The following is a 20,331-nucleotide window of genomic DNA, read 5'->3' as shown; positions in this document are numbered from 1 at the left end:
CACTGACACAGTGTGATTGCTGTCACCTAATCTGTTTCATTACGCTTTCTTCATCCTTCGAGTAGACAGGATTAGAATGTTCTCATTTAAGATGTGCAGGTTTTGTTATGCATCCGTTTAACCTTTTTCCCCCTCAGAGAGCCTTTGCTTATGCCCTTGATGTTTCCAGATCTAAGAGTTAATTTACCTAACTGAGTGTCTCTCATTTACACTGCTGTTATACTGAGTGAAAAAAAATCATTCCATCTGCGTATTTTTTTCTGCAATGAATGTGCCATGGTCTTCATTTATTCTGCTTTCAAAAACTGAAGCAAAGTAAATCCATATCTCCTTTTCTGTGTCCCAGAACGCCAGTGAAAGTCAGCTTCGACAACACTAGAGCCTCTTTTCTTGTGGCTCTTTGGATAAAGAGCAAGTTTACAAATGATCTGTTAAAATTCTGAGAGCTAATTTTAGTGTGATAGCAATTACTGTCTCTCCAATTGGATTGTCACGATGTGTTGGAAGTCAGTGAATGAACTGTGTACGTCGAAAGTTCTTGTTTACAGTGTTGATTTTTTTAAAGGTGGTATTTCTGCTTTGGACTCCCAGCTTGTCTGTTAAAGTAGAAAAGCATTCTGTCCAGTTATTCACCAAATAGACCAAGATAAGACCAGGGCTTTTGTGTTAGTTGTGCCTTTTGAAAAAACTCCTCCCTGTGAAAATGGCATTTAAGAGAACAGGCAAAAAGAAAATTGCATTGATAAAAATGTAGTACTTGTTTTAAGTGTTTTGAAACCACAGTGTGTGAGGGAATGTTTGTGGTTGTATTCAGTAACCAAAAATCATGCAGTTCTTAATCAACTTTCAGGATTTCAGTTTTGAATGCGTAGTGTTTTGTGCCATCTGGTGGCTCTTTCTTTCCACTGCAACAGATAGCTAATAGTTTAGCAACTTTTTATAACAGCTATGAAAGATGTTCTACTGTCCTGTGGTTTGGTTTCTGTTTGGTTCAGGAAAGCAGGTTTTGGTGCATTTCAAGTGCAATAATCTCACATGTGCATTTTCTGTAGCCTCAGATTGTTCTGGGTGGTACTGCACAGACGACTGCATTGGGGACAGCAACGGCCGTACAAACTGGAACTCCGCAGAGAACCGTGCAAGGAACAACGGCAACCTCCACTGCTGCCACAGTAAGATAATAGTTACAGCTTAAGATACTGAGTACATTTAGAATGTGTTTTGGTACATCCTCCCACACACATACAGATCAGAATGGGGAGCAGTAAAGATGCGGGAGTTCTGTGAACTATTGGTCTTGAAAAAAGTGAACTTTTAGCAGGAACGGTATCATTTACACAGCATTTAAACACGTCACTTGAATTTTGACAGCTGCAGAAATGATCATTTTGATTTGTGTAACAGTTTGTATAGCTTTTTTTCTTTTTTTTTTTTTTTTAACATACTGGGTATGTCTTTGTAGAAAAGTGAATTGATCAGTGCAGCAAAATAGAACCAGTATTAAATGGGATTAGAAATTGGCACTGACTTGTTCAAGATGCGTGTTTCTAAGACTGCACAAAAGAGAATTAGAGTGCACAATGCTGTGCACTGGGAAGGAGCAGCTTTGTTATTTGCTGTCCTGTTATAATGCATATTTTCTTATACTTACAAAATATTTCAGGAATGGCATATTGTTCCCTAACTTCATTAAGAATCATAATAATATTTTGATTAAAAAAATGTAAAATACATGTGTACAGATGAAGCAAAATAATAATTTTGGTCTGATTATGTCTCCGATTAAGCTGTGAGGGACCTGAATCTATAGGTAATATTCTGCAGTGGTGAACTGCAGAAGGACTTTATTTCTCAGAGAGCTTATGATCAGATCATGTATTAGAAAGTTTTTCTTCCTTTCTCTGACTGTTTCCCTTCTTCCTGCCCCCAACAGGAAACTATGGAAAATGTGAAGAAATGCAAAAACTTTCTGTCTACATTAATAAAACTGGCATCATCTGGAAAACAGTCCTCAGAAACTGCGGCTAACGTGAAAGAATTGGTACAGAACCTGCTGGTAAGAAAAGTTCATTGAAAGTGGTAAGAAACAGCATCTGAGCAAATTTAGACTCAAAACAGTTTTTTTTTTTTTTTTTTTTTTTTTTAAGGGAGAGGAGAAAGACTATGAAATGTAAGATAATCAGATTGAAACTTTGCTACTTCTGAATTAAAATATATGCTTAAATTTTCCTTTAAAACTTGTAAGTCAGACATTTTTGCTTCATATTAATGCATGAGAATTAATCCATGACATTCATTAACTTACTGTCATGGACGTGTGTGAGTTAAATTAAAATGCAGGTAATGTAATTGACTCTTACAAATTTTACAATTTTTATTGATTAAAAACTAATGAATGGAAAGATGAACTATTTACCTGAGGGAAGACTACAGTTGCATTCAACTGTAGTAGTTACAGTAGCAGGAATTCACAGGTTTTTATAAATAGTAAATAATATTTTCTGAAGCTAATGTTAAAGCTCAAATACCTAATATTTATAGAGTGAGTAGTAACATTGCTTAGCTGAGGTGTTAGCAACCTTTAAATTAGGGTAGGTCTTGTAATTTCTGATGGAGCTGCTTACTGGCTGCGTACCCCTGATGTTATCACATGATAAACAGAAGTTGTCACAAGACCAAAGCTGGATGCCCCTCTTTCCTTGAGGAATGTATGTCTAGGTCTATGAGAGACACCTACTTTTTGAGCATATGATGGGCAGAATTTCAGTTATTCGAAGTGGAGGAACTGTAATACCTTTGGGAAAGAGAGCACTAGGGACTGGGCTGCCAGGCTATTCCAAGCTATTGGATAGTTGGTTGCTTGCAGGTCAGATGAAACATTCCTATAGGTTCCATCTAGCCCTTGGCGTACAGGTAGTACATTCTTGTTCTTTTCTGTGACAGTGAAAACCATTGAATATATGTTTCTTGAAACACAAACTGAAAGACAGGAAGAAGAAGAAAGAAAAAAAAAAGGAAAATGGGGACATAGGACTTACTAGTTAACATCAATTAAGTAGTTTAATTTTACTCTGTAAAATGTGATATTTGGCTGTCTGAGCTTTTTGGTTCCCTGTGGCTGGCATAAATTACCCTTTACAACCGCATTCAGAGAGCTGATACTACTATGAAACTACAGATAACTAAAAAGTTAATGTCTATAAGTTCATTCACTTGGATTTTCTGTTTTGAAGGATGGAAAAATTGAAGCAGAAGACTTTACCAGTAGGCTGTACAGAGAACTTAATTCTTCACCTCAACCTTACCTTGTGCCTTTCCTGAAGGTAATTTGTGTTACTTCGTCCATATATTTTTCTGTGCTTATGTATCTGCAGCAGTAAACAGAAGCTCGTCTTTTAATAATACAGATGGAATTCTACAGTCATGTAAGTGGATGTTTTAAATGGTGCCTGGTTAGACTTTTGCTTCGTTAAAAATATTTCTCCCTTTTGGTTCCAAGAATTTTTCAGTATGATTGATTAGCACAGTCAATAATATAACTTTCACTGTGGTGTTGTAGCTTTTCTGAGAAATCTGAAAGCGAGGATTTTTTTTTCTGTTGCTTATAAGCAGCTTTTTTTCTGTAGCACCAAACCCATGAATTGATCTATTATCTCTTCTTAGTCTTGGAAAGAGAGCTAGGGATTGAATGATACAGAAAACTATCTTCTGAACAAACTCATGCTTCAATGCCTCTGCTGTAACCTCTTTGTATGGATAAACAGGAAACTTGTCACCTCTCAATAATAAATACCATGTGGCATAAATTTTATAGTGATTGGACACCTCTTAAAATATTGTTTATTCTGAAACATCTCTGAAAATCAGAGAAAGTACAATAGCACTGTATCATAATAGTGTAACTCTGCTTGACTAATGTATAGTCAAGGGATGTAGTGATAGTTGTGTGTGCAGTCTTCATGCTGACCTTTCTGAGTTCTTAAATGCTTGTTCAACTTTGAACTGTTCATTAGGAATCCTTACCATAAGAAAATAAATAACGTAAGAATCCAGTAAAGCACTGTGGTCTCCGTTATTCTGAAATCTTCAAGCAGTGTTCCAGTATGTCTTTTAAGTTATCAAATGTTTTTGCTTGGCGTATAGATAAGAACACAATCAAGGAAGGCAGCATGGGCTTTGACTGTTAAATACACACTAAAGGTTCCAGGTGGGTTTTATATAACCTAGATGCCCATGATACCCAAGTTCCTACAGCTAAAGGTACTGTCATTCAGTGTAGCTTTAAATGTGAAGTAGCAGGGTATTTCTGTGTGCACTGCTACCGCATTTTCTGCTCTAAAGCAGAGGTGCGTCCAGACTGATGCAATTGACAGAAATGAAATGCATTGCTTTTTATAATTAATGTTTTCATCTGTGATCTGGGATGAAAACATTTAAGCAAATTCTTTCCTTCTTTCTTTTCAGAGGAGTTTACCTGCCTTGAGACAGTTAACACCAGACTCTGCAGCTTTCATTCAGCAAAGTCAACAGCAACAGCCCACAACGCAAGCAACAACTGCACTTACGGCGGTGATGCTAAGCCCCTCAGTTCAGCGCACAGCAGGGAAGGCCACGGCAACTGTAACGAGTACTCTCCAACAACCTGTAATCAGCCTAACTCAGCCTACACAAGTTGGCGTTAGCAAACAAGGGCAGTCTACGCCACTGGTATGTAAGCCGAAGAGCGTCTTCTGTTACTGCACAGTTGTTTTTTCAGAGCACAGTGACTTTTCTTCTTAAATTAGTGATTTAGCTCAGTTGGAGACCTTTATGAACCCTTTAGAGAAAGTAGCTACTAAGGAAAAAAAAAGTTCTTCATTAAAGTGTTATGTTATGTCCTATTTTAGCATGAAATATTGGTAGATTCTCTCAATCACTGCATGTCCATGAGAAAGCGGGGTCCTGAAGGATCTTCTGTGTCCCATTTCATAAGTCTAACAGCAAATTAACCCAGAACAGGAGAAAAGATGTCTTGTTCAGGACAGCAGATAAACTATTGAAAACCAAATCAAAATAGTATGTTGTCCAGCATCACTTTTTCTCCTCTTCTGATAGCAGAGCACTAAGTGTAAACTTTTTGTTGAATATGTATTAATTAATATACGTGATTAACTTGATAGGGTTTTTTTTGCTGCTTAATATTTGAATGTTCCTTATAGAACACTTGCCACTTTGCTGTCTGACTTTCTCTATGCAGAAGTTTTCCTATAAAATGAGTAGGAGAGATCACTTTTATCAATCCAGGTTTTAAAAAGTATTTTGGCACTTACCTTGAAAGAAAAATTAATGATTATATTGGTCTTACTAACTCTATAACCTAGGTATTATCTACAAAAGAGTTAGGAACCTACAGAAGGATTAAGAAATGAACATTCACTAACTCATAGTGCTGGGTTTACAGGCGAACGGCTTGCATGTTTGGCCGTTGACTAAAAAAGCACTAAAATATGAAATAGTAGCAAAAATAAACTGAGTTGCAAAATTAGGGAAATTGAATTTGTGAAATAAGGAGAGTTTGTAGATTACTTTCAAACTTCTGCAAAAAAAGAATTTCTGAAAACTAGTCAAGGCCAGAAGACTCATTTACATAAGTGGCTCTGATTGTAGCATTGAATTTCAAGTTAGCAAGTTATGCTGAGTGCAGTTGGCAATCATGCTAAAAAGAGGAGTTTCCTTTTTGTTAGCTTTACAACCATGTTTTGAGTTCAGTAATTCACTCTGTGTGTGTGTGTGTGTGTGTGTGTGTGTATGTATGTATGTATATATATATAGGGGTGTGCGTATGTCAGCTCGACAGGCAAACTGGAAAACAGTTAATAAGCAGATTTTAAAATGTGGTCATATTTTTCAGTTATTTCAAGTCAGTCTCTGAATACCTACATGGAAGTTCAGCCCTTTCTATACTGTAGAGTAGAGCATGATCCGGAGGTACCTGCTCTGCTGGCTGACTTGAACTGTTAATTTCCACGTGGTGCGATGTAGCCCTGCTTTTGAGTTCAGCTTCACAAGCAGTATGGCTGTAGTCGTATGAGACTGAGCCCAAGCTAACAAACCCATGGTGCAGTGCTGCGCAGGTGTGGCTTATGTTGTTTTTGGATGAAGACAGAACACCTAGAACCAGCTGGACTATCTGTACCATGTCTCCATTATTTCTAGTTCTACAGTTGGTTCAGACAGGTCTAGTTTGTCAGGTCTGTGTGTAGAAACCATCTGTGAAAAATTTAGCTGGATCTTTTGTGTTTACATGTGAATTTTTAATAGAAATGGATTGTTGATTATTTTTACATCACAACTGGAATATTAATTTTTCTGTGAGGTAAAATTTTTCTTTTAAAATGCCTCAAAATATGCTAATCCTAGACTGATGGACAGATGTGTTTACACAACGACAATCTAAAAGTTGATTGTAAGGGTTTGTCCTTCCCACCTGATTCTTAGCCTCCTCTTTGTAGTAGTTTCTCAGATTGTTTACATTTCTTTCCTTTCCACCTATTTGTAGGTTATCCAACAGTCTCAAAAAACAGGGACGTTGATAAGGCCTCCACAGGTGACGTTGACACAGACACCAATGGTAGCACTGCGGCAACCACATAGTCGTATTATGCTTACTACTCCTCAACAAATTCAATTGAATCAACTTCAGACAGGTAAGAAGTCAAGATACTTAGTTAATGTTATTAATACAGCATATACCAAAGTTTGTTTTGTGAATGTCGGTTCTTAAGTGCTCTGTAGCTTTCTGACGGCTATTGTACTATACTGGTAAACCCTTCAGTGTGTGGTGCCATAGTGGCTGGGGTACAAATTAACCAGGGTAGCATTTACAGCCACAGAAAATGTTTAGGTACTAGAAGTGTTTATATGGGTCCTGTTTCAGATGGGTGAAGTGCTGACAGACACTGTTGAGGGAAAATCTTTGTGCCAGACTTTGTTGCCACTACTGCCCATGACTAGCTTGTAAATCTGAACTCTGATGCAAACTTGATGTATGGAATACCAATCTTTTTTCTTTCTTTCTTGCAGTACCTGTGGTAAAACCAACAGTATTACCTGGAAACAAAGCTATTGCCACTGTCTCAACACAAGTAGCTGCTGCTCAGAAAAATAAACTGAAAGAGCCTGGGGGAGGTTCTTTTAGGTAAGGAACCAAATATGTATGCATGCTCATATGGCCTGAACAGCCCACTGAACTCAGTGGGAGCCTTTCCATTTATTCCAGTGGCACTGAATCAGGCTAGACAAACTCGCAAGAAATAGGGATGGATTTTCTGCGACCAGGTGTGCTACTTTCTTAAAGACTTTTACAAACATCTGTGGATGTACTTGTGCCAGACTGGTCTAGCATTCAGCTGGCACTGAGGGTAAATACCCAACCTTACAAACAGTTCTTGTCTGGACAAGCAAATCAAATTTATTCATCTGCTCCTCCCAACCCTGCTCAGGTTGTTCTGATGTGTAGCCTGTCTTACAGTGATGCGTGCAGTTTATTATTGCTTTGTGGTAGTGATCTGTCTAGTCTCTTGGTTTTCAATACATTAAAATTTTACAGAAGAAAGGATCTTGAGAGAAACAGTCAGGAAGTGCAAAATTGCAGAAGTACTTCTAGTGCTGTTCTTTGGAATCAAATGACATTAGTTTGCTTTTATTACAAAATAAAATGCAGAAATGAAATAAAATATCCAGGTTTATTGTGTTTTCTATAGTATACAAACGCATTTTTAAAAGTTGCTTTTTGATCTAAGCAATTTGTTGTCAAACTTTTATTATGTATAGTTGTGTTGTAGCAGCATGTGTAGATATAAGCCCTAAATGTTATGATTGTAATTAATTTTCCTTTCCTAAGGGATGATGATGACATCAATGATGTTGCATCGATGGCCGGAGTCAACCTATCGGAGGAAAGCGCTCGGATATTGGCAACAAACTCTGAGCTAGTGGGCACGTTAACAAGGTCCTGTAAAGACGAAACCTTCCTCTTCTCAGCACCTTTACAAAGAAGGATATTAGAAATAGGTATGTTGATGCATTTTGAGCTGTAATAAATGGAAATTTCACTAATCTTGGGTTTAATAGAAGGCCTTTTTCCATAGAAATTGATTTGAATATTTTGAAACTTGCTAGAGTACTTATGTTTTGTGTATTCTGGTGCTTGTGGGCAATCATTCAGCTTATGAAAGTAGTAACCATTGTATCTCATTTACTTACCGGTTTACAATTGCTGCTGTACTGGAAACCATTCTTCATTTATTTGTTATATTGCAGCATACAGCCTTTAGTAATATGTTGTGAATTTTGTTAAGCTAATAAAAACTTTTACATTTATACCATTTCCTGTTTAATGCTTGTCTGAGAAATACATGAAAGCCTTATTTTGCAAACAGCATTTAAATTTCCATGGTTTAGATCAGCCAGATGTTTAGCTGTATTGTAAAATCATCTTTTACAACTGACTTTTATTCTGATCATAGGTAAAAAACATGGAATAACAGAAATCCATCCTGATGTAGTTAGCTATGTATCACATGCTACACAGCAAAGACTACAAAACCTAGTGGAAAAATTATCAGAGACTGCTCAACAAAAGAACATTTCTTACAAGGTAACTTTAATTGTACAAATATTATCATTCAGCAGGCTATCATATTGGCCTTAATGCACGTGTTCAGATGTTCTTCATTCTACAAAGTTCATTTATTCTCCTCATTTATTCATTTATTCTCCTCAACTGATTCATCTTAAATTAAGATATTAATACAGGTGGATGACTAGAAGGCTTCAGCTTGTGTGTACAAAGTGTTTTAAAAACAAATGCAGAGGAACTCTATCCTCCCCCCCCCCCCCCCGGTTTTATTTATTATGTCATATGTTTAGAGTCTGTTCGATGATTGCACAGTCGTATAGGCAGAAAAAAGATGGTCTTTAGTCTGGTTTGCGACACCTGAGCATTATACTCCGTATCGTAGGTTCAGCATCACATCTCCCATTGTAAAGCTGAAGATATGATGGATGCATATGCTATTTCTAATTTTCTTTCTTCAAGTGTACAGTATAGTGTACAGCATCTTTACCAGCCAGGTTTTTGATCTCCTGCTAAACTGCACATAGAAACTTATCTCTAGAAGCATGTGTTGGTTGGGATTTTTGCCCATGCTGGTGTGTGTGGTGGTGGTCTAGTGTCTGTGTGTTCCTTCATTTCTACAATCCAGTCTGTATAAGCCCACCAGGTACTGGAAGGAGACTCAGGGGAGAGAGGTGAATCACTGAACACACAGTTAATATTTTCTAGAAGGGAAATATTGTTTGACTGTACTGACCTTCTAAAAAAGGTATACTCTGAATTATGGAAGCCCAATTATGTAACTGCCTTAGGAAGGAGAGGATGCAGCAATAATTGGCATGGAGGCTGTACCATTTGGTATCCCTGCTCCCCCAGTGTTAGCCCACAGAAGAAGAATATTTTCTGCTCCATTTTGATGATAACCCATGTTAATGAAGGCACTTTGTATGGGAAGAAGTACCTGAACGTTGTGAGCTACTGCAGTCACCCATTCCTCATGCAAGTGGCCATGTCTTATTAGGATGAGCAGTCTGCACATGTTAATGCTGCTGAGATGGATGGTGGGACTAGGGAGCACTGCTTTTAATTCTCAAGAGACTGTTGCCTGACAGACGTGTATTTTTAATAGATGCAAATGCCTAAACAGTTTAAAAAAAAAAAAAAAAAAAAAAAAAAAAAAAAAAAAGACCAACAACTAAAGTATGTTTGTGAGGTTAAAGCTATGATGATGTTAGTTTAAAAGTCAAAATCCGATGAATTCATGGAATAGAACAAAATGCTTTTAAGAGTTCTAGCTGGTTTGACTGGTTTAAGTATACACTTGTTTGTTTGAAAAGGACAAAGTGAACATTTGAGTTTTAAATGTATATATTCTTCTACAGTACAGTACAAGCTAACAGCTTTGTTTTTAAGATATGTAATGAGAAACATATTTGCCGTGTTTTCAGGATGATGAAAGATATGAACAAGCAAGTGATGTTCGAGCACAGCTCAAGTTCTTTGAACAACTTGATCAAATAGAAAAGCAGCGTAAGGATGAACAAGAAAGGGAAATTTTAATGCGTGCAGCAAAGGCAAGTGCTTGGATTTCACGCTTAAATTTGCAAAGTGTCATTTTTGACGTCAAAAGTACAGAGTTCCTTTTCATTCTAAAGGACATGCAATGAAGGGGAAGATTCTGTAATCTTCAAAGATAGAGCTTGATGAACGGGGTTTTTAGCTACAGCTCTGTTTTGCTTTCCATGGTAAACCAAGTGAGATAGCTTCTTTGCTATTCTCGTTGCATTTTCTGAAATTTAAGTGGGTCTTAAAAATTAATCTTTGCACTTTTCATAGTGAAAAAGATGAATCTATGTATTATAGCTTACTAATACTCCTAGATGGAATAGAAAGGTTACAAGTATTTTGGAGAATAGGAATAGAATTCAGAACAATTTTGACAAGTTGGAGAAATACAATAAATAGAAAGCAGTTGATGTAAGTACATATGTAACCACTAGACTTAGTGATTGTACTCAGTGCTCCAAATATAGGATGAATATGACTAACTGGGCAGGAGCTCTGGATGAGACAATCTGCAAAACAAACCAGGATTTTTATTGGATTTAGGATCCAGTATGAGTTTATAAAGTCAAAGTCTGATTTATACTGAAATCTTTTCACATAAGACAGGTGAATTAACACCTTCATTCCACTCAGTTCCTGTTAGATCTGAGCTGGAATACTCTGTCCAGTTTTGGGTCCTGCTTACCAAGAAAGATTTGCAGCAAAGACTTCAGAAGGAAAGCAATGTGGAGGTTCAGAAAAGGTGACCTGTGAAGTAAGATTAGAGAGTAAATCCATTTATTTCAAAGGAAAGAAGACTGATGCAAAGACCTAAGTCTTCATTACCTTACTCTGTGAAACTATATTTCACATATTTATATAATTCTGTCTGCTGCACCTGAAGTGCAACAGGGAAGACATAGGTTAATCACTGGAAAAAACCTTAACTTTTTAAGGATACTTGCATATTGAATTAGATAGAATCATGTATTTTGCAGGTCTAAAGAATGGATGAAAAAAACAACAGTCAGAATTTTTTTGATGATAATTAATCTTGCCTTATGTGAGAGTATGGATGAAAGACTGTCTTGAAGTTCCTTCTGTTTTCTCTGTTTGTTGCTTAACTCAGAGAGACAAGAAACTAAGAGGATTGGTTTATTGTAGGAAAACATTTTAATTGGCAAATGTGTGTTAATACTGTTAGGCAATAGAGTTTGCTTTCAAAAGTTATGTAAAATGTATCATCTGTACCTGCTTTCGTAACTGAGTTGTTTTTTCTTTCTTCTTCGCTGACCTTTCCCTGCATCCTTCATCAACATAGTCTCGATCTAGACAAGAAGATCCAGAACAGCTTAGGTTGAAACAGAAGGCCAAGGAGGTAAGTTTTCACCTTAACATAAACTTTTCTTTTGAAGTTTAAAGAAAAATCATTAACTATTCTTTTTCTTGCAAATGCAGATGCAGCAACAGGAGCTAGCACAGATGAGACAGAGGGATGCCAACTTGACTGCGCTAGCTGCTATCGGTCCCAGAAAGAAAAGGAAAGTGGATTCACCGGGCTCTGGATCAGGGACAGAGGTACAGTGTAATCCTTATACCCTGTGGTTTTGCTCCATCAGCCTCTCTAACAATCTTTCTGTTCAGAGCTTTCTTCCCTAGTTTGAAATATGCTCCAAAACTAGAGTCAATTTTTAGCACTAATTTCATGACATAGGGATAATACATTTGAGTCGTCATAGTCTCTGATTCATGGAACTTGAGGCATATTAGAAAGCTATTGCTGTTCTCTCAAGTCTATGCTTTTTTGAACCTTCATGGTTTTGGAAGAGACATCTACAGTGGATCAGTTTGACCAATTCAATTGAATTTTGATGTTCTTGTATATCCTTTGCTGTTCCTATCAGTCAAGCCAGCCTTTTAAAAATTAAAAATGTCTCTGCTAACTAAGTTATTAGTGTGCTCAGTTTTTTTGATTAGTTTAATGTTCATTTAAATTCAGGTTGACTGGTAGACTACCTGCTGTATTTGTAAACCATTTAATAAATATCAAATGGTATAAAATTGTTTTCCATGCGGAAGATGTTGAAAACGTAGGCTTTTCTAATGCTTAAAAAGAGTAAAATCTTCTTGAAGATTGTCATTAACAGGATTTAAAAACTCTTTCCATAACTTGAGGATTTTTCCCTGCAAAGTTTTGTATCTGATAAGAATATTTTTATAACTGTGTATTACTTTCTGAGCATCCTGAATTTTGCTACTAAATCAGTTTGTATTCTAGAAAAGCCTCTTGTTTCAGAAGAATTCATCTTTTTTTTTATAATGAGTTGCTGGGAGCAATAACTTCCCTGTGCTTGATAAGAAATGTTACAGAATAATCTGAATAGTAGTAAATCTTATTTTTATTTATAAGAGAAAAACTCAAGCCTCCTGGGCACTTAAGTAATTTTGAGTTTTGAGGGCCATCAAAATGCTTATATTGGGAATAGTAAGTCTTTTATATTTATACAAGTTAACAAGTTATTGTATTAAAGGCTTTATTTATAAATGTAGCTTAAAATTATAAAACATGCAGAATGCTATACTTTTACAAAGATAGATATTTATATAAATGATACGATCTCTGAGGACCATGTTAAAGTATCTCATGCAGTGGCATTGACTACTTACAGATGCTCAACTGTGCAACCTTAACAGTCTGTTAATGTCGCTTAGGTTACGGAATATATTTTACATCTAGTGCGAACACTTGTTTTGTTTTTCATCTAAATCTGACTAATTTAGTTATCCTAGATTAATCATTTACTGGTTAACCAATTAACTACAGGTTCCCTGGAAATCTAATCTTTTTGTGTGTTTAATTAAGAACCAGCTGCTTTTGATCTGATAAACTCACAGCTGTGCTTTTGCTACTGTGTCACTTGACATTTTTAAATTGAGCTCCACTTGTCACCATTTGTATGCAGTTTGTAGTTAAGGCATATTACAAGGAGTGTGGAAAATAAGGTTTGTCACTGCTTAGACACAGATTTGTAAATGTAAGCTTTTGATGTCTAGGAATACTGAATCTTAATTACATGTAAAATCACCTCTAAGTAGTAATTGCACTGTTTCAAAATTCAGCAAAACAGGTTGCTGTCTGTTTTAGACTTTTATGTCTGAATGGGTTAATTGGAAGTTACCAAAAAGCATTTTAACTCCTTATATGCCACAGGAGTGGCATAGCTCTGTCTCTTTAAAAAGGCACTTGAAACTTTATCTTTGCATTTAAAATATTACAGTCTATAAAAATAAAATCAGGCTTGAATTTCTACTGAGAAACTCTACTAATACTACTTTTTCTGCATATTAAAAATGCATTCTTTCTATAGACTCATTAGTATTAATTTGTAGATATTTGACAAAATTTAGTTAGCATCCTGTGCTATCCTGCATCCTCTAGCATCTGTTGAAATTGATGGAAATTAGGCACCTAATTTGTACAAGTGTGTTAAAATATTCCTTTGAAAATCCAGCCTGTAAACAGGTCTCCTAACTACAAGACTCTAATGATTTGATGTTTTCTGGTTTGATGGATAACTTGCTTGAGAAACTAAAGTCTGACTTTATTTAGTGTTGTGCTGAAGCAGGAAAAGCCACGCTGAATGTAGCGTAACACTAGCTGGGAGATGGTAATTTCCAACACAAGTTTGATTGCTTTCTTAGTCAGTAATGTACACTGATCATAAATAGATTACTTTGACATGTGGAGGATTTCGAGTGTGGTTCTCAGCAACTGTTGCGCATGGCTCTTGCCCTGTAAATATTTTTGGCTTTTCTCAAGTCTGGTGTGCTCTTATTTGGAGCTCTCCTGTTAAGCACTCTGAAAGGACGTAGAGAATTCAAGTAAATGAAATGTGGGGAGAAATAGCAGTCCAATAGACAAGTCTCAAATACTCAGTTTCCGACCACCCAGAACACCCTCATTAGCCATATGAACGCCTGTAGAAGAAGGTATTGGCCACAGGTGACTGCAGAAATACTCCCGACTTTAAAGTTGAGATGGAAGTTGAATGTTTGGTCTGCGCGTGCCACCTACTGGCGACGGTGCCGCACTGCGCCCGCTGCCGCCCGGCCGGGGAGGAAGAGCAGGACGCCGCCTCAGAGCTTTTTTTGGGTCGTTGCTGTTCTGACGGGTGCTTGTCTTCAGCTGTCCTCGCTGGACCGTGTCCTTCTGCCAGCATCAAGCCTGTTACTGCCAAAAACTTTCTAGCGCGTGTCCTAGAGCACACAGGAGGTGGTCAAAGCCTAGTCTTTACTGAAAGAGGCACCGTGTTACCGGACGATATTCCTGCCGTTGCGGGTGGCTGATGGCTTCAAAGCCCTCCAAGATTTCCTTGCTTGTGTAAAAGAACCAAACAGCCCTGTAAGAGTTACTTTGGTATGTATCCCATCAGAACTGTGTTTTCTGCAAATGAAAACGCCTTGGAGTTAAACCCAGGGGAGCTGCTCTGCAAACTTATCATCCCCTATCTGGCTGCAGAAAGGATGTGGGCATCTCCAGAGAAACCTGATGGCCTTCCTTCTGTTCCTCAAAGTGACAAACAGTAGTGTGCTACTCGCTTCTCTTACAAGTTTGTGTGGCAAACTACCAGAGGAGAAAGTGTTGTGGAACGATAGAGGAATTCAGAGATCATTAGCGAACGTCTGGGAGTGTCCAGAGCAGCTGCTTCCTAACATAATCCTGGGCTTGGCTGCAGCTGTTGCCAGCAAAAGGCAGAGCTCGTGGCACCCTGCCGCGAAGATCGCAGGGGAGACAAGACACTGTTGAAGGCCTCGTCAGGTGGATAGGACTGCTCCCCAGCTCAGCAGGAACTCCAGAGGCCACCCTGGGGACCCGTATGCCAACCTTGGGAAGGATACTGAGAATACTGTCTGGCTTTTTCGGTTTGGTTTGTGGGGTTACCTGTCAGTAGTGCCTTCCTAAAGATAAGATCAGTGCGTGGTTTTTTGTTGTTTTTTGTTTTGTTAATATACCTATATTAAATGTCACTGAAAACTTTTGATTATTCAGCTGCTATTTATAAATAATAATTAAAAATATCTCTGATCCGGTAGCACCGTTTGATAGCTTCATGTCCGTAGTCGCTTGCTTCTTACCTTACATGTTTTTTCTCAGAAATTTTGGATTATCCGTGGGCATTGACATGTTCTGATTTATCTGCTCTTCTCATTTCCAGGGATCTGGTTCAAGTGCAGCAGTCCCAGGCAGCTCTGGAATTGGAACAACCAGACAGTTTACGCGACAAAGGATAACGCGGGTGAACCTCAGGGACCTCATATTTTGTTTAGAAAATGAGCGAGAGACAAGCCATTCACTATTGCTATATAAAGCATTCCTTAAGTAAAATGGAAAAGATCAAGGTATTTTTGACGGAGAGCCGCCTGAGGACATTTTTTATATATTTGCAAATTACGCCTTTTTGTAACAAGCAAATGGGATATTGTTTAAAAAACAACCACCTCTTTACATGGAACAGTTTTATATTCCTGTTTATAAATAAACTCTTCAGTATAAGAGAAATACATTTCTGTAACAGTGAGGATACTTAAAAGGCCTGTGGATACTATAAAAGGACAATTAAATTTTAACTCATCTCTTGATTGAGTGGCCTTCTTGCCAAACAAGCCATATATAAAGACTGATGGAATCGTTTAGCAAATAACTAGCTACCCTTTGTCAGCCCTGTAGCAGTTTCAACATTAATTGTGCATTTTAGTTCAGTTTTATTCAACTAAATCAATTATATAGGCATATGTCTACAGCAGATGACCTCATTTCATTTAGCTTTTTTTTTTTTTTTGAACAGTCAGTTAGCAAAGCAAACTGATTTTTAAGAATATTTATCTTTTCCCCCAAATGTTCAAAATCTAGAGGGATATACAGTTAATTTTAAACATAACCTCAATTTTAATCACATTATTGCTTATTAGAGGCCCTGAAATCCCATAAAGGAGGGTTACTTCTGAATGTTTTAGCAGCATCTGTAAAAATGCATTTTATTTGCTATAGTTTGTAAAGCTGTAAAGTTAAAAAAGGAAAAAAAGGAAAAAAAGAGAAACCTTTTCAGCATAAATATATTTTACTTGCACTGTGTTTTTTAGCTAAAGTGAAAGCTTAGATTAAATAAAATCAAAGTTGAGAGGAATCATCAAAAGACTGTTTCTCAGTGTGAAGCAAGTGTTGAAAAATGGTTGGTGTATTTTGTCAGTAATTGTACATAATTTTTGGCACATAACATAAAAATGGCTATGTAAACTATAATTATTTTGCTAAAAGACTGTATGCAAGCTGTGGGCCTACTTTAAAGATGTCCAGAGCAAAGTCCCTTCTTTGTACCTATTTTTTTATTACAAATATACTAATTGGTTCTTTATATTTTCAGAGGTTATTGTATTAAATTGTCTATTGATAGTACTTTTATGACTGTAAATACTTTGGCTTTCTTTGTGTGAACTCTCATGGTAGAATTTAACTCTCTTGCGTGTAAACTGAATGCTGATCAGTATTTTTATCAACATCTGACAACTGTTACACCCCTTTTATTTTGTCTTTTAGGAAATCCTGTCTTTCCATTTTTTTTCATGTAAATTTTGCACAGTTACTTGTTCATATGTAAATATTTTACTTTCAAAAATGAAGTTTTTAATTGCTATTGTTTTATATAGGATTGAAAGAAAATTAACTCCTTTATTAAAAACAAATTTATCTGTATTTGCTAATGTATTTTTCTCTCAAATCTTTTCTCCTCTTGAATTTATTTTTCTTGGTACAGTAAACGATTAGTCCACCTGAGGGGATGCTGTTTCCTAAACATGCACTTTGTTTCTTTTATATTGTTTTGTTTTGTCAGTGTTTTGGAGGTGTGCAACTTCATGAATCTGGACACTTTGTTATTGTCTTAGGGATCTTGGATGAAGATGAAGGGATAGTGGGGTTTGTGTTGTTTGTTTTTAAGCAGGGAATCTGCTTGTAAGAGATATTAAAAGCATTTTGTTTTGGTCTAGTAAAGGTTTAATGAAATACTCTCACTGAGGGCAAGGCTATTCCCTCAAACACAGTTAAGAGCGATGAGTTTCAGTAGAAGGTATGACATAAACCACAGAATTTGGAGCATCATTTTAAAAATACAACCAGGAACACATTTTTGACTACGAACATGAAAATCAGAAGAGGTGTATTTCTCACACTTTGCATTAATTGTTTAGCTTTCAAACTTTTTTCTGCACGAACAGATTAAAAAAAATATCTTAGTTGTGAGGTCCTGATCCTGCTATTAGAAAAATCCCATGAATTTGAACATTATTTCTTGCACACAGACAGCTCTGCCTACAGGCTACTGCACCAAGCACCCCGCTGTTGAGTTGGCACTCGGCCCTGCGGTGACTTAGCCCACGAGAGGACACTAGTCTCACTGAAAAAACGGATTAGCTGCTCGAGTGGTGTACTCACCTGACATCATCTACTACACTTATCTGAATATTTTAATTGCTTGTAAACTCTAAACTGTTACAGACATTATGTAATGTTATTAAGTGGAAAGAAACAACTTTGATTTTTTGGCCAAAGCATTGTGATAACCTTCCTTTAATTGTAAAAAGTGTCTGTTGTAAATTTTAATCACCATTGACAAGCCAGCGAGCAAGCACGGTATCTGCAGAAGCTGTGGCAGGTAAGTCGAGAAGAAACTGACCTTCACGTGGTGCTTCAGATAACAAGCGGGGGTAAGACGTGTCTGAGAAATTAAAGTTATTACATAATATGCTATACTGTGTGTTTCCCTGTGCAGTAGAAGTAGTAGCTTAGAAATAGGCAGGAGAGGCCAATGGGATTGGAGAAGGGGGAGATCTTCTGCAGGACCGTAACTGTTGTTTTTCTTCTAAATAACATCTATTTATGTGCACAGTCAGCCCTTTGCTCCATGTAATCTTGCCCAGCAGTCCCTGCTGTATTAGTCTGAAAAGCTGGTTGCCCCTCATCTCCTTCTAGAAGTGCAAGTTCATCTAATTTCTGACTGAGGTATTGACCCTTAACGTTATTGCTGGTGGTGGATTGAGTGCTGCCTCATGTGGCTGTTGACATGTTTCTGAGGAGACGTTCTCGTGGCAAATCGGTTGCTGATTTGGTAAAACTTTTCTTTTCCCTGGTGATAAAAGGGTAGCTATTTCTTATGCTCAGAAGCTTGGCGTTCCAAAGCACAGCAAAGGCCTTTACAGGGCCGTGTACACAGAACAGCACCTCTCCAGCAGTAATGGCCTGCAAAGAGAGACACCGCGATTCTTCTCCGGTCCCTGGCCTTGCACAGCTCAAATAGAAACGAGCCAAACCCCGAGAGAGATGCAGGAAAATTCACCAGGCTGAGAGTTACTTTGCAACCACACTTGAATTCACTGTCCTTTGCCTCCATCCTCTTAGGAGCTGGCCCAGCTCAGTGCTGCAGCGGCTTTCTAGCACCTTGAGAGCTGGAGGCGAGTGCACTGGAGCCGGCTGCGTTTGGGAGGGTCTCTCTCTACGCAAGTCTGCAAAGTCTTAGGCATCCTGTTTCTGTCCCTCTCTCACTTTGATCCTGTTGCATCAGGAACGTGTTGCTTCTTCCTTGCCTGAAGTTTACCTGTGTGTGTTTGCACACGTGCGTATTTGTGTGCGTGCCTTCAGCACTGCATTTTATAGTAGCAGGTGATAGCCTGGGTATCTCTCCCTTTTAACACACTTGATTAGCTGGTGCATAGCTGTAATGGTGCTGGACTATGGTACCATTCTTTTTCTGGCACAAAAATTAAGCAGAACAATTAGGATATAATAAGGAACTCTGATTTCAACCTGTTTTTCATATTTTACAGCTGTATAATTAAATAGATTTGTTCTCAGGGTACCTATTAAAATATGTAATGAGATGCATGCAGGAATACTCTGATAAATGCCATCAAATTCACAATAATTAAGAATTTATTGGAGATTTTAATTGGATCCAAAAAGTAACTTTCCCCTTATTTCTGACATTGTCTAAATTACTTCTCATAACTGTATAGTATTATTTGTATTGAGTCGTGCGATGATCATCATAACTCTTTTCTTATGCTTACAGTTATTCATTGATCTGCAGAGAAGACTCTTAACGCTTTGGGGTAAGTGAGGTAGGATGGACAAAATTCGGTTGGTTGCACAGTTGCTGGTACAATTTCAGCAGCAGTTTTTCCCCGGATTGTGCACCTAGTCCTGCATCTCCACCTCGGAGCGCAAGGGCCTGCGTGTGCGGGGCTGGCAGGGATCCCCTCTTTAAAGACTGCCAGTGTTTGTGCAAGGATTTCTGCACATCAGGGCTTCTGGCATAACGTGCAGAGAAAAATATTTAGATGCCGCAGGTTGATCTTAAGGTTTAGATCTCTTTCTTGAAGATGCCATACAAGCAGCACCCTGCAGAAGTGACCTCTCGCTATTTTGCTCGTGGTTCCTCTCTGCCGCCTGATTTTACTGCCACTTCGGAGGTGGCTTCGCTCATGCAACACAGCGTTTCCCCTTTGTTCTCCCGCACAGCGAATTTACTGTTGTTCTCCGCGTGGCGCCCGGGCTGCCCCGGCTCCTCCTGGGAGCTTCCCCGCTCTGATGGCGGGATGCTGCTTGTACGAACAACGCGAGCAGCGTCTGGTCTCTGATAGGTACCGCCGTTCGGTAAGAGGGCTGAACAAATGCATAACAAATCTTGCTTTTGCGGTGTCTGTGCCCTGTTAAAAGTACTCCGTGGTTTTACTCAAGCCCTTGGGCACTCTTCAATCCAGTAACAGAGCTAAGGTGCCAGGAGGAGTCGCAAGCGCTTCCCCGGTCACGGCGATGCATTTGGTGCTCCCACTTCAAGCCAACACCTTGGAGCACGGCCCAATTAGTGCAGACTGGGCTGTGAAGAACAACACGTCTAATTTCCCGGGAGAAATTAGGTACAGCCTCTTTAAGAGAAAATTAAAATGATAACGTTGTTCTTAGCATGTCGCCACGTAGCACCCAGGCCCTCTTGCTCCACTTGGAGAGGAGCGAGGGCCAAACCCGCACAGAGGTGCGACACCCTTGGCCCTTCGGCAAGGGAGGGCGGATCAGTCATCCGTGAGAAACTATACAGCTATTAAGTGCCTTTAAAAGAAAAAAAACAAAACAAAACCCT

The 20,331-nt window shown here is 38.2% G+C and overlaps 1 protein-coding gene across 1 annotated transcript in view; it reads left to right on the top strand.

Annotated features, from left to right (window-relative positions):
* Window positions 1–16,892, top strand: part of TAF4 (TATA-box binding protein associated factor 4) — a 41,110-nt gene extending 24,218 nt beyond the window's left edge. The window contains exons 5-16 of the mRNA XM_026092905.2: window positions 1,053–1,172; window positions 1,934–2,056; window positions 3,234–3,323; window positions 4,465–4,707; window positions 6,539–6,686; window positions 7,063–7,177; window positions 7,883–8,052; window positions 8,508–8,638; window positions 10,045–10,170; window positions 11,463–11,519; window positions 11,600–11,719; window positions 15,358–16,892. Coding sequence (XP_025948690.2) covers window positions 1,053–1,172; window positions 1,934–2,056; window positions 3,234–3,323; window positions 4,465–4,707; window positions 6,539–6,686; window positions 7,063–7,177; window positions 7,883–8,052; window positions 8,508–8,638; window positions 10,045–10,170; window positions 11,463–11,519; window positions 11,600–11,719; window positions 15,358–15,525 — 1,611 coding nt within the window. The 3' untranslated portion in view covers window positions 15,526–16,892. The remainder of the gene's footprint in view (window positions 1–1,052; window positions 1,173–1,933; window positions 2,057–3,233; window positions 3,324–4,464; window positions 4,708–6,538; window positions 6,687–7,062; window positions 7,178–7,882; window positions 8,053–8,507; window positions 8,639–10,044; window positions 10,171–11,462; window positions 11,520–11,599; window positions 11,720–15,357) is intronic.
* Window positions 16,893–20,331: the final 3,439 nt, after the last annotated feature.

This window comes from Dromaius novaehollandiae, chromosome 16, assembly GCF_036370855.1.
Source record: "Dromaius novaehollandiae isolate bDroNov1 chromosome 16, bDroNov1.hap1, whole genome shotgun sequence".
Lineage (NCBI taxonomy): Eukaryota > Metazoa > Chordata > Aves > Casuariiformes > Dromaiidae > Dromaius > Dromaius novaehollandiae.
This window is presented reverse-complemented; position numbering and strand designations above follow the sequence as displayed.